Genomic DNA, 20,131 nt, shown 5'->3' with positions numbered 1-20,131 from the left:
ATTATCCCTCACCTCACAGCCTGCTGTGGATAGAACAATGTCCCAGTGAAGTTGGAATTGCAGTGCCATGTAGGCATTTCCTGATCAGACCCCAGTGTGAGTGGCAGATGCCATTTCAGTGAGGGAAAAACAGGCTTTATGTACTCCTTACCTCTCAGAGAGTGTAATTTCCTTGCTTACATATTGAAAATAAGATCCAGATCTCTGACTGGCAGAAGTGTGCTACATGAATGTCTGAAAGTGGGAAAGGCTGATGTTAAGCTAGTTCCAAAGTTCTCTTCTGCTGGAACTGACTGGCCCTGACCTAGCTTGCAAGCTGTTTTGAATTGTATAACCTGTTTTCATTCCTTCTCTGGTTTTGACATATGGGGATCACCTGAATGGAGCTGTACCTCTAGCATTTCTGTACAGAAGGTAGCGAGTTGAGTATGTTTCCTTTGTCTGCTGCAATCAATTTAGCCTCATAGTATGAACATTTCTGATAGGAAGATGGAAGAACTGCTGCAGAAACTAGAAAGTGTTTGTAGGACTTCATAGAAACGGCAAATGGTGAGAAACAATTAGCTCACATGAAAGAATGCTGTGGTCTTGAAACCACTTTGAGAAGATCATCAGTAAAAGGTGTCATGCGTGAAAGTCTTACAGAGCTCTTGGCTAAGACACCCAACAGTGTGGATCAAACCATTGCACTTCTAATATAAAAGTGGTAAATGACTTATGGAAACACGAACCAGAAATAATGCCTATGGAAATAAGTAAGATCACCTAATTTTTTAGCAATAATTTCTAAATAGAAATGTCCTCCTTAATTCCAGATGCTCTTACAGCATAGAAAAATAAATTCCAAAACTGAAACTAAACCCACCATTCTAACTGACTATGTAGGACACATAAACAGAAAGAAATATAAATATAAACCTGAGTCAGGTATCTCAAATATCTTCTCAGTATACCTTCTCCTTTTTGCAAAAGTCTTTACTCAAAGCAGTCCACATCTGCATCTAGGGAGAACATATAAGAACAGCTTCAAAAATCACGTGAAATTCCCCATGTTGTCAGAAAGAGCTACTGCTAAGATGTCTGATCTATATGGATTTGTATAGAAACTAACCAACCTATATGTGCTTACAGCTCCAATGCATGTAAGAAAAAGAAAACACCAAGTTTTCATAAATAAAAATGCTGCAGACTTCTATAAAATAAACCAAAATGTTAACAGTACAGTATCATTTGCAGTTAAGAGTCACAGCATCATCTAGTGGTCAAATATGAAAAGGAGAACTCTTAGTGGATTATACATTGGCTTTGTATTTTATTCAGACAGAGAAATTAAAAGCATAAGGAAAATGGCTGCTTATGCTCAGGAAAGCACTCAGCTGATTTAAAGCCTTCTTTAAATATCAACTTTCTCTTCTAGCAAAAAATCATTTTGCGATCTCTGAGGTTGTATGTATGCTTAGGTAGTTGTGGTGGGTTGGCCTTGTCTGGGTGCCAGGTGCCCACCAAAGCTCCTCTCTCCCTGCCCTCCTCAGCTGGACGGGAAACAGGAAATGTAACAAAAGGCTCATGGGCTGAGATACGGATGGGGAGCAACTGTTTTGGGCAAAACTGGTGGAGTCCATCTTGGGGCCAGCTGGCACTGCCTCTTCTAGAAGGGGAAACTTCCAGCAGCTTCTCACAGAAGCCACCCCTATAACCCCCTTGTTACCAAAACCTTGCCACACAAAGTCTGTGCAATAGGACCTGACAAAATACAGCTCGCCCACGCCTGGAGTCTCTGTAACATGGACACCATTCCAGCAGTAACAGACAGTATCCTGCCAGCCTTACCGGTGTCTTTTGCTGCCTTGGTTCTAATGCTACTTTGTTACACCACACTATTGATATGAATATGAAGACAGTTACTGAACTGTCACCATGAAAATCAAATTTTACCCAGTAGTGTTGCTATTTGTGTCTTAAAACTGCTTTGGTGGTTTTCTTTTCTACCTTAGTAATCAAAACATTTTGGCCTGAGGCTTCCAAAACTCTTAACAAACAAACACCTTGCTAGGCTTGTGTAACTCGCAAGCAATTAGGCAGGACAAATATCCTTTGGGAACTGAGTTTGAATAACATCTAATATTGCCTATGACTCAAATATTTTTGATCTACAGAGTTGTTATTGCAACAATGACCTGGTAATATTGGATGTTGGCCTGCAGGCCAGTAAATACAGTATTGCCATTATTAATAAAGAGCCACAGGCTTTCAAAGCCTCCGGACTGAGCGATGTCAGATTTGTTTTGCTTGAACTCATCTAGGCTTGTCTGGAACTCTGTCTTAACTTGTTTAGATATAGCATCAATTTTTCTTATGAGCTGGCTATGCCAAATTTCATTTACTTTTTACCTCTGTGCTGAAAACCAGACTTGATCTAAGCTGTAGTAACAAGTAGTCATTCTGTGAAGAATGAAATATTTATCACTAATGCAGAAATACAGGCCTAGTATGACAGCAGAGACCCTGGAATCAATGATGTATATGGAGCCACACCTGCATGCAAACATACAAGAGTAGTTTAGAAGCTTTGCAGAAACTGGAGTGCTACACAGCATTTGGAACCTGCATTTTGATTCTATTAAGGAAAAGTAAAAGCAGACTCCACTTGGAGAACCACTCAAACAGCTCTGGCTGTACAACCTGCAGTTCTGCAAGTCACTGTTTGTATAGTTACAGATCGGACTGTTGTTCTTACCAACTCAATAAATTTTAACTGGAATTTGAATTTTTGCCTTCATGAAGTTACACACACTTACACAAATATAGTCACTTTCAAAAAGGGGGGAAAAAAATCACTAGGAGGTTAATCAAGGTGTGGAAAAGCTTGTCTGTGCAAGTTATGGAATCTTCACCCTTAGGGCCTTTTGACACTAGGCTGGAGAAAGTCCTGAATGATGTGGTTGGATTTCAGTATTGACCATGCTTTGAGTAGGAGACGGCACTAGAGATTGCTGCAAAAGGATCTCCCTCCTTTCTGACCCGAATGAGTCTGTAGTTCTGACTCATACTGGTAGTACTAAACTGTTGCAGTGAGGGTGACTGCAGCCACTGTGACCCCAGAGGGAACAACAGAATCCAAAGCCTGGTGGTCGGGCACTGACGTTTAAGATAAACTCCGCAGTGAGGGCAAGTCCCCATAATCCTTTGTTTCCTTGATTTGCTTGTTACAAGTTGATTGGCTACTGTTCTCCCCTCCTGGTTTTATGTATAAGTGCATGAATATTTATCTCCTTAGCTGATGATGTATTGGTTCTGGAAAGTTCTGTGTTATTCGATGCCCCATTGGTTGTTCCCTGTTACCCCTCCTATGAGCACTCGTCATTGGTTAATTCCCTGTGGACTCCTCCCTCCTCACTCTTCCCTATTGGTTGTCGCCTTTATCCCCACCCCTATTCCTTTGAGTATAAAATCCCTGGACCCGGTTGTGTTTCTTGTTCTTTGTCCCTGGACTCTGCACTGTGCTGGAAGAAAGTCAGACCTGTGGAATCCATATGGAGAACCCCCCTCTCTCTTTCACCTCTGCCGACATGCTTGCCATCTAACCTGGGGCTCGCTCCTTAGGGCTGAGGGGCACGTCCTTCCCTGCTGAAAGCCGCCCACCAGGGGCTGTCTGCGGTGACGCCTGCCAACCTCCAGGCTTGTCACAGACAGCGTCGCGCTAAACCGCTTGCATTCAATCTCTGTATAAGAAAAGAACTTCTAAGACGAGGATTTCAACACAAAAACATGACGCATAGGTGTTGAGGAACTCTACTGTTCAAGACTCTACAAATTTAACATCTTGGAAAGTAGAAAAGATAACATATTGTTCATATATTTTGTCTGTAGACATGATGGCGAGAGTGAACTTTTTTTACATTTGGTGTCTTAGAAAAAACACATGCACATTTTTTATCAGCTTGACTTGCTTGGTTACTATGTTAAACCTCTGCTCTAGAGATGTTCAGCTTCAGCAGTATGGTTTAACAGGGTGAAGAGACTTCAAAAGAGTTTTTCTCTCTTTTTGAGGGAGATTCTGTGGTAGGAGGAACAGGTGGGATGAAGAGCCATGAGATACTAGTTACTTCACATGAAGCAGTTCTTGTCAATTGTTCAGTGTAATTAAAGAGTACATATTTTCTTCAGCCTTCTCTGACCAGAACTGGGAACAGTGTTTCTTAGTTCTGAGGAGAAAACATATAAGTTATTATTTCACCATCTGGTGAATGATGTACAGATTAATAACTGGAATGTACTAGACCACTAAGAGGGAAACAGAAAGGTTTGCTTTGCCTACAAGTTTCACAGATCTGCTGCATAAAAAGTTCTCTGAAGTCATGACCCAGGAGTGAAGTGCAAGTCAGGCCAATTTAAACAGGATGCAGCAGCACAGCCACCACAGGCTTGCTTTTACAATTGTTATCTTCCCATCTGCTACAATTGCATGTTGACCAGCATATCCCAGAAAATCTTCTGGACTGTATACAAACCACAAGCCACACACAGAACTGGCTAGGCTGGCCAGTGTTACTTTTAAAGTTTCAACAGCCTGAGAAAAAAACCCAGTACTGCTGGTGTTATCAAGAGAGAAAATACACTGCTCTATTTGCACATTGTGTCAATTATTCCACCTTCCCCGTTCATAGGTATTTCCTAGCTTATACTTATGGCAGCAACAAAAATGCAGTAACAGACCCTGTAAGAAATTGCTCCATTTCTGGTTTTCTCATAGATCCCTTTAGAAGATCCTTCTTTACCCAGCTCCTTCTGAAACGCATTTGTATGAATTTGGATTGTCATCTGATCGACCTAATGAGACCACTATGACCGCCCACAGTGGCCAGACTGTCAGTGTTCAGTCACCAAATATGCATGGCCTAAGACCCTTGAGGTGCACTGTGCACACAGTGCCAGGTCTGTCATGACCCTTCAGGAAAATTGAAGGGGCCTTGAAAACTTTATGGACTGAAGGCCTTGATTTTTCTGTGGAGAGCTGTGAGAAACACCCATCCCTACTCACCAGGTACCAAGCATGTTTTCTCTGTGGTTGGCTCCAGCGCACCGCAGCCCAGTGCCAGATCCTGGGTGTCCCTGTGTGCTCCAGCGACTCAGAGCCAGGGCAAGTCCTGCAGGCTCTGCACTGCAGCATCAGGCGCTGTGGCTCTGTGGAACCCACAGCCAGTAGCAATAGTGACACAGGCAGGTGTGGCTTTTGCCAGCCAGCAAACAGCTAATTAGGTGTGGTAAGCGCTGAGATTTCATCAGCCGAGGTTGGGGATTTCACCCTCTTTTGAGATCACAGCCTATGTCCTTCAGAACAAGGCAGGCTTTGGAGCCGCCTGTGTGGCTGCAGTGGTAGGTGGCAGGAATCTGTCCATCCTCACTGCTGACGCTGCATCATCCCGTTACAGGTTGTAATTACGGCTGTTTCCCCTGGCCAGGCACAGCTGCTGCCCCGAGGCGGCAGGTTAATGCCTGTGTCAGCCACGACACAGCGCCTCGCTCTTCAGGTGAGGGAAGGAGGGAGGGAGAAGTCTCTTCAGCTAAAGGCTGAGGAGAGGGCACTTTTGAAAGCAACACTTATTAGGACTTGGTCTGAAGACAAGCTCCTAAGCGTTAAAGGGGAAGGGGAGGGTCCCGTCTCCCTTGGGAGCATCACTGCACGCTTCCCAAGGCGGACTCCGTGCAGAGGAGCCGCTCCCGCCGCAGCGCGCTTCCCGCCGTCTCCGCCGGGCGCCAGTGTCGCGAGACCTGAGGCAGCGGCTCTCGCCTCGGTTCTCGCGCGATTTGCGCCCTGGTGCTGGCGGCGCGCGGCGGTTCCCCTGCCCGGCCCGGCGATGGCGGCGCCGGGCTCTGAGGAGCTGCGGGCGGGCGGGACGGGGCCCGCGGGCGGCCCGGGGCCGGGGCCGGGGCCGGGGCCGGGGCCGGGGCCGGGGCCGGGGCTGGGGCTGGGGCTGGGCCCGGGGCTGGGGCTGGGCCCGGGGCTGGGCGCCGTCCCGCCGCACCCCGGTGTCTCGCGGCGGCGCGGGCGCACGCTGCTGGTGCGGCACCTGCCCGCCGAGCTGACGGCGGCGGAGAAGGAGGATCTGCTGCAGCACTTCGGGGCCGTGTCTGTGCGCGTCCTGTCGGACCACGGGCGGCTGGTGAGCGCCGGGCCGGGGCGGGCCGCAGGCAGGGCTGAGCCTGGGGCCTGGGCCGGCGCGGGGGTCCCGCTCCCGGGGAGCCCCGCGGGGCGGTCGGGACAGCGGCTGGCTCCGGGGTCCTGTCCCCGCCCGCGGCTTTGCCTCTTGCTGCCAGCAGTGAGGCTGTGGTAAAGCAGTGCCGAAGGGCCGCTTGTCACGTCTAGGGATGCAGTTTCACAAGCGTGTCTCTCGAAACTCTGTTTTGCTTTTTTCTTCCTCCAAATTACGGAAATATGGATGTATTTGTTTGGTGACAAGTACTGTTCATAAAGAGCCTTGTATTCTGCAGAACTACAGATAGATGATGTCTGCATATTTTATCAGGGTCATGCTTTCTTTATAGGATATCAAATATACTGACTTTGTTACAGTGATTTTGGGTACGGAATCATGTAGTGGTAAGATGAAGTAATGAAGTTTGCTAAAACAATTTTAATTTTGAGGGGTGTATTCTGTGAGGATTTGATTTAATTTGGGAAGCTAATGTTCTTTTAAAACCTGAAAACTAGGGGAAGAAGTTAGAAACCGTTCGAACGCTCAGAGCACAATAGTTGCAACTTTTGTAGCAGGAATAGTATTACTTTTAGGAGTTACTTTGATGAAAATATTTTGTGAAGTGCTCAAATAAATTTTCTGGTTTGGAAGAGGATTAGACCTTTTTATCCTTATATACTTCCTTGCGGTTTAGGATGGTTTTTGCTCACTAGAAAAGAAACACTTCTCCTGTAGTCCTCAGACTGCTGAGTTCCTGTCTTAAGTTTGACTGCAGGAGGTACTTTTCCTAAATTCATAAGAAAAATGTTTTCTAGTCCTTCATGTTTGCCCCAAATGGGAGTTAGAGGACTACCCTCTGGAAGCTTTCAAATACGTAAACTTGAACTAATAAAGTGCTTGTGGCTCAGTGTTTCACATGCAATCTCATACCCTTTTGATTCAAATATATTATAACTTTTTTTTGTTTGTTTTCTAGAAACATACTGCTTTTGCTACCTTTCCCAGTGAAAATGCAGCTGCAAAGGTTTGTATTGAGTTTACTGAATGTTTTAGCAAAGTGCTTTTCTGAATTGCCAGTGCTCTGATATGTTTTACACATCATCTGGTACTTAGTGCTAAGAAAAAACAAAGCAGTACAATGTAGTACTAGAGTTCTGTTTCAGGATTTGCTTGCAGGACTTGATGAAATTTTTGAACACTTTTTGTAGAGTCCCAAGAAAGGTGGGTTGAAAGGGGTTTGTGGAAGTCATCTGATCCAACCTGTCACATAGAGCCTGGCTTACAGAAGCCAAGACTGATCAGAGCCCTGTTTAGGATGTGTGTGCATTTATATACAAACTATAAACCAAATATAGTTTCCTGTCTCCTGCATAATTGTGTATTTGCCATAAAAGTCAGCCCTAGTGATACTGACAATTCACGTCTGCCATGAATGCCCAACTTTGATAAGAAAACTATCATATTTATAGGGGATATGGATGCCAAAAAGGTAATACTAATAGTGCTGTTTATATACTAGTCTGGTTAAAAAGCCTGGGTCCAGATCTTCCCCCTTATACCTTGGGTTGGTTTTTTTTGCATTGCTTCTATTTTTTTTTTTAGACCACACTTTATAGGACTACTCAAAAAGTTAACGACTGTGTGAGGTCAACAGGGGTGAATTAGTTGCTTGTGTCAGTTGTTTGCAGCCTATTGGGTTCTGGACTTGAAGAAAGCTGGATCTTCCTAGGAATCTTGATTTTAAAATTCACAGCTGTTGCTGAGAGAGTTTACCATGTTCGTACTTCAGGAACAAAAGACTGGTTACTTGAAATCCCAGGGCTTTACTAGGCTGTGTGAAAAGTCTTGATTGTTAAGGCTGCTGCTGTGTTCAGGTGACAGAACTCTGCAGTGGTTCTGGCTGTGCAGCCTTGTCCCTTTCCTTCCTGCCAGCAGGAAATGCTGCGAAAAGTGGGGCTGTGAAGACACAAACCATGCAGAACTCTCATGTCCACAGTAGCACAGACTTAGCTTAAAGCAGCTGGGACTGCATCCTATGGCCAGTTTACCAATCAAAGGAAAAACAGTTATGCTTTGAAATAAATCTCATGTTTGTCCTCTTCCCTTTCTTTCTTTCCTTCTCTGTAATTACTTGAAGGCTTTATCAAGACTGCATCAGCTGAAACTTTTAGGTCACACGTTGGTAGTTGAGTTTGCAAAGGAGCAGGAGAGTGCACAGGTACTTAGCCAGCCTTCTGTCTCAGACAAGTGCAAAAGGTATGTGAAGAATAATCTCCTTGTTATGTGTGTGGTCAAGGAAAGGAGGTTCTGGATTCGTGGTACTTTGGTGGTACTTCTAACTCAAAGGATAAATTGTAACCACTTTGGAGTCTTAACAAACAGGTTCAGATCTATAGGCAAGTGACTGCATTCCTCCCCGTAGAACTGTGTCATTACCTGTGGAATGTGTAAATAACTGATAAAAGCAATGTAATAGTGTGTAACTAAAAGTATTGTAGTAGAGGTTTCAAGTTATTTATTCCACTTTCTAAATAGGAACAAATCAATAATTTAATACCTTTGAATTTATGGTCTCTGAACAGAGTGCATGACCAGTAATTTCAGTTCTTTTACTATGAGTGGATTTAAGTCAGGAGTGTTTGAATATAGGAAGACTTACTTAAATCTACATGAGTATTTATTTGAGAAGACTGTCACTATTGTAATTATCCACATGTGTTAACTATGAAGAATTGATAACAGCTGTAGTAGTACAATTGGTAAAAGATGTTAAAAATACCTGTGCTAACTTATTTTTTATATTTATTGAGGATGCATATTTTATATATTACATAAGGCATACTTAAATTTTGCTCTGTTTTAATTAAGACTAAATTAATTTTCAGTTCAGAAGAACCAGTGAAAGAAGAAGAGAAGATAGAACTGAACTGTGTTAAAATAGAGAATGGAATTGCACCAAACCATGGGTTAGTGTGGGGGTTTTTTTATTTGTCTTAATTATTTTATTCTGTTACTGATTATTTTGAAATGTGTTATGTACTGTGGAACAACAGTTTAGTTTCCTCGTATGTTCCACAGGCAAAGCTGTGGGAGGTGTCATAAAGATGAAGTTTCAGTTCCTCAAGTTTAGAATCCTCACAGTTGGGTAGTGACTGGTGCTCTGAGCTATGAAGTTGTGGATTGCAGACAAGCCTTCTGCACATAGCTTTGAGCTATGAAGTTGTGGATTGCAGAAAAGCATTCTAGCACTGGGCATTGCTTTCTCGGGCATCAGAGGGCTGAGGTTGTCCCGGTGTTAACAGCAGAATTCCATTCACTTGTCTTCGCGGACGTTTCTTCCTTTTCCCTCCCCCCCATTTTCATTTTTGCATACAGGAAGAAGTAAATTTTTGGAACATTTTGAGCATTGAGTTTATGATATTTGTACAGCCTGCTATGCTGTGCTTTTGGTTTTGGACATGTTGATTGTTTCTGTTTGCTTTAGGCTTCTGCATGGGTTGATAATTTCTTTATGCCCAAGCCCAGTAAATCTGTCATGCATTGGGGACTACTCCTTGATGTTAAAGTGGCCCAAAACTATTCTAGGGGAAATAATAATATTTCAGTGTTACTTCAGATGTAATTAATAGTTAAGCCTCTAGTAATCATTAATTGTTACCAGTAATTAAGTGGCAGTAATGTTAAGGTGTCTTGTTTTTAATCTTTTTTCCTCAGCCTCACCTTTCCCATCAATTCTTGCCTCAAATATTTGTATCCACCACCTTCAAGTGCAATTCTAGCAAATATAGCAAATGCCTTGGCAAGTGTGCCCAAATTTTATGTCCAGGTAAGTAAAAAACAGAAAAAAAAAATAGTATAAAATTAAAACCATCTATTTTTCCCTCTTTTAATTATCCACAAAAGTAATTCTGTTGTCATAGTAAATATTGGTTTTTTTTGTGATAGTGTTAACCAATCTTAGTTTTTTGCTATGTTGAGGTAATGAGATTTTATTAACCAGAGGTAGCTTACTTAATTGACACTGAAGACTTGTCTGGATATGCTCTTCCTCATTAGATGTGATTTGAGCACCTGGAATTTCATTCTGAGGAGATGCTGTACTTATTTTATTAGCCTTGTTAGGGTGTTGCTTATATTGACCATTAGTGTTGGATCTCAAGTAGAGGTTTCACATTGTTCATGAGCATTAAAACTGCTGATTTACACCTCCCGAGAGTGATTCGCTATTTTTACTTTGCAAGGAACTGATATCACTTACTTATTTAAAGGAAACCTTACTTATTTTGAATAATTTCAGGTACTTCATCTAATGAATAAAATGAATCTTCCTCCACCTTTTGGACCAATTACTGCTCGCCCTCCCATGGTAACTTTTTAAATATATGTTTTCAGTACTGTAGAATTGATTCACAATTTAAAATGTTAGCAGCATGGTAGGAGATCTAAGTTCTAAAAGCTGGAGGAGTCTCTAGAGGATTGCAAATCCTGCTGCATTTCACTGGGTACGATGTGCATGTTCGTCTTCTGAAGAAATTCTTTTGACTGGACTTAGAACAAAGAAATACACATCTATGGCAGCAGCACTGGAACGTTTCAAAATGTTGGTTCACTATTGAAACTGAGATGGCTTTGGAGCTTAAACCTCCACCCATTTGTTTTGACCTTATTCTTCTTGGGAAAGTCTTTGAAACTGAGTGCAAAGTGAAAATCCAGGATCATGGTTGCTGTATGTTTTTTATCACCTCAACTTCAAAGAAGGAAAACATTCACTGTTATGCGTCAGAAAGCAGCTAACTTTCTTTTGCTTGTGGAAAGTTTTTCTTTAGTAATGTAGTTTACCAAAAAGGCATCTAGATCCCTATAAGCATGCTTTGAGAAAATACTTCTTGTCAAATTATCATTTATTGCTTTGACTGTTTTTATTAAGTAAACAAGATACATTTTTTTTTCTTTAAAAGTTTAATTTTTTAAACTTTCTCCCATAATTAGTATGAAGAGTATTTACCAGTGCCTGTGCCACCCCCCCCAATCCCACCTCTGCCTCCTGAAGAGCCTCCTTTGCCTGAAGAGGAAGAAGAGCAACTGTCTAGTGGGGATGAATCAGAATATGAAAGTGATAATGATGAGGAAAAGGAGAGGTATGCATTTTACAGTTGTTTGCAAGCTTTTGGGCTTGCTTAAAGTGGTAGTTTTACTTTTCTATCTTCTAGTTCAGCAAATGTAAATGTTTGCAGAATATAGCTGTAATATCTAGTAGAGAGAGCATGTAGAAATCTTTCCAGATGCTTAGAGAAACGCCAGAGTACAGAAGGACAATGCTGGTTTAAATGCAGTAAGAAAAGGAAAGTGGCCTATTGGTGTGCAAATTGTCATTTGTTCCCATGTCCAAAAAAAACCCAGCTAAACAAAAGCTCAGCTTGAAGAGTGCAGATGTAAGGAAGCAGAAATGAGTTCATTTTCTGAAGTCTTCTTTGCTCCCCATCTTTACTAAATTGACTACTCAGCCTGAATCATATGTGCACACCAACTTCCAAAATGTTCTTTGTGCCTCAGCGGGTATTGCTGGGGGTGATGATATTTGTGCTGAGGATTCTCTTTCCGTTTCGCAACTGAATTACATCATAGCTGTATTTTTGTTTTTCAGTTTTTAAACTAACGCTAAATTAAAAAGCAGCTTTTTTCTTTGCTGTCTAAACTGAGAAGTAAATCAGGAAGTCCCTATGCCTTATTTGGAAAAATACATCATTTGGAAAAAGCTACTCCTGTTGAGTGTTATAAAAATCAGGTTCAGCTTGGGGCATCACAGCTTCTCTCACAGCTTCAGTGTCCCAGTAAGGAGCATGCTTGGGGAAGGAAGGGCATCACTAACCTGTTACGATTTTGGTCAGTCCTTAAGTGCTCTGTGTGTATGGATTTGCTGTGTGTTACAGTGTCAGTTTTAAGGTAGCTAGTTCTGTAATTATATTCTGAAGAGTTCTATGTCAAGGGCTTTAAGGAAAGGGGAGGGTTTTCAAAACGAGTATTTTCAAATAAACTGTAAACAACTTTGTTTTGTTTTTGTGTAAAATAGAATGACCAAGTTGATGGAATTAGCAACCCTTCAGCCTAAAAGACCAATAAACACAAAGAAACGTGGCGTTAGAAAAAAGCAAAGAATTAAAGACATGTTGAATGTTCCTGTGTGCACTTCCCACAGGTTTGTGGTTTTTTGCACTTATCCTATTGGTTTTATTGCTCTAAAAGTCAAAATTTTCCTCTAATTTGAACTGAAGTCTGCTCAACAACCTTAAAGTGTGCCTGATTCAAGCTCTGTTTCTCTTCCTGTCAAACTAATAGAAATTCCTTTCCGTAAAAAGATAGCTAGTTTGACATCACAACTCTGACAGAAGAAATTTAGATTTAGTGTTTGGGCTGCTTCTTAAAACAAAAAGTTAAAAGTATGATACTGGAAGAATAGAAACTGACTTAGTTTAAAATAAGTTTGGGTTTTGAAACTGCAGTTGTATGCCCCAGTAGACAGCAGTGCAGTATTTCTGTGTTGTGATGAATGATTGTGAATGTGTTTTTACTAACAGCTGCCTGCTTCCTCCAAGTGATTTGCTATGTATTTTTTAATATATAGTAGTTAAATATATATAATAAATATTATGTAATACACTAGGTGAGAGCAGCAGCAAGGCCAGTTATTTTTCATGCTTAAGTTACTGATGAAGTTTTTAATAAATGCCTGTTTTGTACTGTGGTATGTGATTCTTGGTTTTGCTCCCATGCCAGCCATACCTACTGTATTTGCAGTGTTCTAATCACCTGGAACTCTATTGGGTGAAATGTATGAAATGGAGAACATGTGTTTGTGGTAAACAACAGCATAAAATTTAACTGGAAGAAATCTTGTATTTGACCATGCATTCATTAGTGTCTGAATCTTTAATTAATGTATTGTTGTTTTAAACAGTAACTTGCACCCTGTACTGTCACCTTCAGATGTCTTTGAGCAGCCACAGCATGTAGGTCATAAAAAAATAGAGTTTCATATTAGTACTGAGATCCCAGCTGTTCTTCAGATAAACTCAGAAAAAGAAGAAAAAAATGGTAAGAGAGTTTGTACTTCAAATGTATTTAATGTTAAAATCACGTGGCTTCAGTGTGTAGAAGGGTGCTGAAATTTATGCCAGGAAATTCTTTTCTATTATATTGGAGCTTTCAACACCAAGTTGCATCATGTTTGCATTTGCTGTTTTTCCCATGTTACAAGCTTTGGAAAGGATCCAGAGGATTTTAAAGGTCTCTCTCCTATGTGCTCTATAGTTTTATGGTGAATTGCACTGTCTTCTGTATGTTAGGATGGAAATGTTACAAATGCATTCTCAGTATTTTATAGTGTAAATGAATCTATCAGGCTAATTTCAGGTTTTCCTTTTCCACCTCTTAGAGAGCAGCATCCAAGTGATTGCCAGCCCTTTCTCTGTGGTGCACTGATTATCTGCCATAAAAATGCTAGGCAATGATAACAATGAGGTGTGATGGCTTTTTAGAGGGTTATGGTCAATCTGTGATTCTTGGTACTTTACAGTAACATCCAGTTTCTTTAAAGGAAAATACTGCAATGGATACAGGCTTAAACAGCAAGGCAAGTTTTATGCTAACTAATGTGTGCCATGGCTACATGGGGTTGTAGAGGACTCTACAGAGCAGGTGGTTTTGTCAAACTAGGGATTAAGACTCTCTTTTAGGGATGTATTCAAATTGCCTTACAAAGTCTGCTCTATTAAAATGTTGCTGGAAAGAGTATGGTGTTCTTGCTGGCTCTTGATCTTGTTGTGAATAAATGTACCAACCATTTACGTAATTTGTTGAAATTTCAGACCTTTATGCAAGCACAGAAGAAATCAATAATACAGGCTTTGGAAGGATTTTCCCAGCTCCAAGCTCAAATGATAAAATGGAAACTGAAGAGGAGGATGATGAAATACCATCAGAATTTATTTCTAGAAAGGATCTAGAAAAAAACAGACTTTCTAGAGAAGGTATAACTATGAGAATAGATTATCTAGTAATAGCTTTTTGATTTGTTGCAACAAACAGCTTAAATGTTTCTTTTCTTAATTGATCGTATATTAAATTATTTTATACTTAGGTATATGTGAGCAAATGTGCAAAGTAAATGACCTAAAGTATGGTTTATTTTTTTTGTCTTCAAGAAATGGAAAAATTTTCTGTTTTCAAAAACTATGAGCCAGGTGATCCAAATTGCAGGATATATGTGAAGAATCTAGCTAAACAAGTTCAAGAAAAGGTAGGTAAACAAGGAAATTAAATATCTATCAAAAGGGCTTTTTCTTAGCATTTCTCTTCACCCTACACTTTAATTTCAGGATCTCAAGTTCATTTTTGGAAGATATGTTGACTTCCAGTCGGAGGTGGAACGCAATATGTGAGTTCATTTGGTACTTGGTTGAAATTAAGCCTTTTAAATTAATTTCTATGGCACTGCTGAAAACTGTGATTTTAAAAATAGTCATATTTACATTTTTTGTGTTTCTGCATTAAAAAAATAGTGTTAGACCTGAAAATCTTCATTTATAACAAGTAAAGAAATAGAATTATTTTATGAACAGTGACTGAAGATCCTATTATTTTTATTATTATATATATTTATATTATTATATATTTTTATTATATTTTTATCATATTTTCATTCTCAGGTTTGCTTTTCTTGGCTGTGTGACACAGAATGAACTGTGTAGGTGATTGTGTGTATCTGATCATTTTGCATATGTCCTATTTGGTAGTACTGCACATCAATTTGCCCTCCTGCAGTCTATTACCTTTTAGTAAATGGTTTCCCCAGGCAAAATGGTCTCCAAGGACGTCATTACTCCTTGTAGGCTTTGCTTCTGTTTCTGCTTTTTCTCCAACTTGAAGCATGAGAATACATTTGTACTGTGAAATCTGCAAGGTTTGTTAAAAATGAGTAATTGCCACTTCTCCATTGTGCCCCTAGGTTTGATATCCGTTTGATGAAAGAAGGCCGTATGAAGGGACAAGCTTTCATTGGACTTCCCAATGAAAAAGCAGCTGCTAAAGCACTAAAAGAAGCAAATGGCTATGTCTTATTTGAAAAACCCATGGTGGTTGTATCCTTTTCTTCAAGCATTTACCTTATATTCTTTGTACTTGCTGCCAATCTCTAGTTTTGCTGTCATAGTGCTCTGCAAAATAGAAAATGCCTTAAGAGAACCAGTCAGCATAACACAGTGTAGTATTGTTAATTTTATGGTAGCTGAAAATAACATAACGGTACCTCTCCTAAAACAGGACAGTAAAAGTGCTTTATTTTAAAACAAATTTCTCTGGTCTTACCTCTTTGATCCTGCAAAGACAATACAAAAGATAATTTAGCTTGTATGACCACTATATTTAAACTAAATACAAGGTTTTAGACTTGGCTAGGTCTGTGTTTACAGAATCAAGAACATAAGAAATGTTCCTATTAGAGTAAATGGTCTCTAGACTGGTTTTTCAGCTGGAACTGTCACTTTTTGATTGCATAGCACTGTTTTTTTGTGTGAGAGTCCTTTCTTATTTTTCACTTAAATATTTCACAGTTTATTTACACTCACATTAAGCCCAGCATCTGCTGCTTTTACTGTTTTTCCTCCCAAATACTGAGACATCAAAGTTATGAATTAACGTGCTGGGTTGGACATTTGTAAATATCAAGCATTTATCCTACTGTAGTTACTCCATTTGCATCTAACCCATTCCCAGTTAGTCCTCCTTATTTACTTATTATTGCAAGCTCCTGGACAGGCTCTCTAATAACTTCTGTAGTGTGTATCAGTGAGGTCCTGATCTTGACTGATAGACACTATTGTTACAACAATACTTCATACTGTAGTAGAATTGATTGAGGTAAAGGTCACTTTCTAGATGTCTTTGCAGAAGTAATCTTTTTTTTCTTTCTTGGTTAACTTCTACTTATCAGACACTTGTAGTCCTCAACAGAATCTCAGCAATTTGCTCGTTCAGCTAGACCAAAACAGGATGCCAACGAAGGGAAGAGAAAAAAGTAAAACGCTGCACAAGGTACGGACTCTCTGCCTGAAAGTAAAAATAAAGAATTGGGCTGGGGTTTTTTTGTTAGTGTTTGTTTGTTTTTATTTACTGTCTCTTTAATGGCTTCTTTAGGAGTACTGATGATGGAGAGGAAATGTTCCATACAAATTTCTTTTCTTAAATGTGTGCTTATATCAGAAAAACAGAGTGCAAAGTGTATAGTCGGTTTAAGTTTAAAACTTTGGTTTTTTCTGTGTTAAAAAACTCAGAGACTCATATTTTTGTAATCCTGGTATTGTAGGGTATTTGTCAGGTTCTCTAATCCTTATTCTGGGAAGCTAAAGAGAGTAATTCTGTAGAATTGGACCACTTACCTTTTAGTAAACTTCCAGGGTTTTGGTATTGAAAAGTGTTGCCTCTGAACTCCTTCCCTTCCATTCCTGACATTGTAAAGTGATCCTGAAGAACTGGTTCCAGCAATAAACTTCTGCTAGCTGTAAAGGATCTTTGCTAACTTTGGAAAATGAGTTCTTAGTGCTGTTGCAGCATCCTTTAAACTTGCCTGAATTAGTGAAGGGTATTTTGTTAGAAAGTGCTGCTTGATGTTGCGTTGATCAAGGCTTCCTTTGTTGTGGAATGTATAGGTCCTGATTTTTGGCATTATTTAAACATGAGGGGAAAGTAGCTTCTAGCAGAAAGTTAATTGTTATTTAACGTTATTTCTTACCGTGTAGCTTTACCTCACTGGTACCTTCTCTGAGTATTTCATTTATATGAGAGTAACTCAAGCAAAACCAGCTCTAATTGAACTGAGTGGTTTCATGGCCTGAAAACATTTGCATAGTGTACTCTCAAATGACCATATGAAGTAACTGGTACAAGAAGAAAAAGCATTATTTCTCAATCTGCACCCTCTGATACATGAACTAGCTCAAATTTATATGGCACTGAACTTAATTTCTGGTTACAGTTGGAGATCACTGGTTATGCCTCCGCTTAAAACAAAATTAACTGAAATCTTAGGCTGAGTGCTTATGAATCCTTCTGCTTAATCCATGGTGTGTTTTTAATCTGGAGCTTGATCCTTGCTACTCTGAAGAAAATGTGAATTTGAAATAAAGGATGTGAACAGATGTTTTTGATTTTTACTAATTGGTTGTAAAGCCCACAGTGTGGTTATTGTGATGGTAGTATTTCTGTTTTTAACAGCTAGTTTAACTGCAGGTTCTTCATTCTGTCCATTGTCTAAGGATTTCTTAAATCAGATTGCATTTAAACTTGTTTCCCTCATAGCTGAGATGCTATTTGGTCTTAGTTACTATTTTGTGTTAATGATTGTGGTTTGCAAAATCTGTATTTTGTCAAATTAAAGATCACTTTTTTATAGGCATTCTTCCATACTGGTCATTGAAAAGAGAGAAATAAGTATTCTATTAGGATCAAGTATTATGAGAATATTTCAGTCTTGTTTCCCACTCCTTTCTTGTTAGAAAAAACCTTCTATTTATGTTATCTAGTGTCTAATAAGATTACTAAGGTTTTTTTAATTTAAAAAAAATTGAAGCATTTTAGCTAGTGGAGAGCCTGATAGATGAAGCCTGATCACTTTTATTCTTTCTAGGAATTCCATGTCTTTTCAATTAATTTTGTACATTTATTCTGAATGCATTAAAAATGCCAAATACTTGAATTACATAAAGAAAATAACAAGGTGCTTATTTGTTACTATGTTGATGGTCAACTCAGAAGCTTTTTCCAGAGTGAGCAAAGCCATACTTCTATGTGCACCTGGAAGTCTTACATGAGTTACCATCTTACAAGTGTCACTGGTGTTCTGTCCATGGGCAGAACTTCTCCCTTACCGTGACTGTTTATATGTTGCAATCATACAGTGTGCCATGGAGTTACACAGATTTCTAGGGATCGATGAGGTTTAATTAAAAATACTTGTTTCATTTCCCAACTAATGGTTAAGCTGAACCCTATTGCGACATGACTGTTTTTCTGTTCCTGCTGGAATATTCTGATGGATGCTGATTTATGATACAAAATTGCATTATAAAAACTTGAGTCTAGGGTTGATTGATTGTTTTTTTTTTTTAATTTCTTTTTTTTTTTGGTTTTTATTTCTCTACAAAGATTTTATCCTTTTTTTTTTTTTTTTGAGAAAATAATACATATGGTTTATAAAAATACTGTTTAACTCCTTGCTGGCTGAAATGTCTTTTTCTTGATGGACTGGCAAACAAGTTCACTTAGAGTGACTTTTTCCTGTAGCTAAAATACAACTTTTTGGGGAGAAAAGTTATGTGGAAGAAACTGATGTTGAGAGGTCTCTGGCTTCCTCATGGGGAAGAAGTGGTTTAAAAGCTGGCATTAAAGGGAAACATGATTGGGTTTTGGACCTGATGGAAATAAAGTGAATCTGAAAAATGGCTTGAAGGAGAGGGAAAAATCTGCTGGTGTCCTAATAGTTCAAGTTATCAAAAAACACATTTACTTTTGAATATGAAGTTTAGTGTTGATGGACTCATTAGCCTTCTTTAATCTCATAAGGGTTAGAACTGTTTTTTATCGAGGAGGCATATTTGGTTTTGCTAGGTGGCATAAACTTATGTATGTGCAATACTGAGAATCAAGTAAAATTAAACCACATTCTGCTGTTCTTCTTTAGAAACATTCCTGCGTAAATACTGCAGTAATACTGTCATGCAGAGTGTATCCTTTCTTGTTGTATCCTTTTTTGTGCAATGTTTCCTGTAGCACTCAACTGCATCTTAAGTTTTCATGTAGAGTAGGTGTGGGGAGGAGTTAACGTGTTTTACCTTGAGCTAATCTAGTAATTTTAAAAAGCAAACTTTTTCAGGGGGTAAAAAGAAACCAATGAGTTGTCTGTGTTGTGTGAATAGACACAATGAAGATTCCTAGTCTCAAAAGGTGGCCTTCGCCTTCTTCCTCAGAGGTCATATACTGTACTAATTTGTGGTCCCATTCCTTAGTGGAACAGTTCTAGCTCATACCAGCTGATCTGTGTGAAGCTGTGCTGAGCTCACACTGACCAAGTTACCTTGTTTTTCTTTAAATACATATTAATATAATAACATGTTGGCTAAAATATGTTGCAGAGCAGTCTTAATATTAAGGGTTGACCAGTATTTTAGATCATTTGATGATTACTGTTGTCCTGGTTTATGAGAAACAATCTGAAGTTGATCTAGTTTATACATTCCTTACTTCATCTTTTTTGAGTAAAGAAGGAAATTAACAATATCTTGCAATTAAGTATTTGGAGCTGGACTAATAATCAACTATTAATCACTTCTACCTTTTTGTTGGTTGGTGTGTTGTTGCTAGTGACTTACATGTTTCTTGTGGGTTTCGTACTACATTACTGTTTAACTTTCTATAATATAAAATTAATACAGCCTGCACCTTTTAAGATGTATTTCTACAGACATTAAGCACCTTTTAAAATACTAAGCATCTTTCAATTTAGTTGTCAAAAGCCAGTATAACACTGCTGTTTTCTAGTAGTTCTTACTTTTAACATGCCTTTGTGATGTTCCAGGTCCCTTTTGTGTTCCATCTCTTTCAAGTATTCACAAGCTGGGGAAGAAGCAGTGTAATCATCAGGACTCTTGAACTGTGCGTAGTAGCATTTCTAAAGTATGTAAGGCAGAGAATAAATTTTCTCGTCTTGAAGATTACATATATCTCTAAGTATCACAAGACTTGCATCATAAATGTATGTTTAGATTGCTTGTGAAGTCTAATAAATTATTCCCTTCCTCTTCATTTTGCTGTCTTCTCTTCATTTTGACTTTTATTTTTGGGGTTTTGAGTGGGATGGACCTTCTTGTCTTGGAGACCAAGCG

At 39.4% G+C, this 20,131-nt stretch overlaps 1 protein-coding gene across 1 annotated transcript; it reads left to right on the top strand.

The window, feature by feature from the left end:
* The first annotated feature begins 5,858 nt into the window (after positions 1-5,858).
* Positions 5,859-20,051, top strand: RNPC3 (RNA binding region (RNP1, RRM) containing 3). Its single transcript, XM_048312680.1, has 15 exons — positions 5,859-6,164; positions 7,174-7,221; positions 8,335-8,453; positions 9,083-9,163; positions 9,912-10,023; positions 10,495-10,563; positions 11,187-11,335; positions 12,268-12,393; positions 13,153-13,289; positions 14,063-14,224; positions 14,399-14,493; positions 14,573-14,631; positions 15,202-15,334; positions 16,214-16,286; positions 19,825-20,051. Exons 1-14 carry the CDS (start codon positions 5,859-5,861, stop codon positions 16,271-16,273), a joined length of 1,656 nt encoding a protein of 551 aa, XP_048168637.1. The 3' UTR covers positions 16,274-16,286; positions 19,825-20,051.
* The last annotated feature ends 80 nt before the right edge of the window (positions 20,052-20,131 follow it).

This window comes from Corvus hawaiiensis, chromosome 9 (assembly GCF_020740725.1).
Source record: "Corvus hawaiiensis isolate bCorHaw1 chromosome 9, bCorHaw1.pri.cur, whole genome shotgun sequence".
NCBI lineage: Eukaryota > Metazoa > Chordata > Aves > Passeriformes > Corvidae > Corvus > Corvus hawaiiensis.
Note: the sequence above shows the minus strand (reverse complement) of the source record. Positions and strands in the feature narration are given on the sequence as shown.

Coding starts and splice junctions, on each gene's coding strand:
- RNPC3 (XM_048312680.1), top strand. CDS start 5,859: ATGGCGGCGCCGGGCTCTGAGGAGCTGCGGGCGGGCGGGACGGGGCCC. Junction 7,222..8,334: donor GTGAAAATGCAGCTGCAAAG/GTTTGTATTGAG, acceptor AATTACTTGAAG/GCTTTATCAAGACTGCATCA. Junction 11,336..12,267: donor AATGATGAGGAAAAGGAGAG/GTATGCATTTTA, acceptor TGTGTAAAATAG/AATGACCAAGTTGATGGAAT.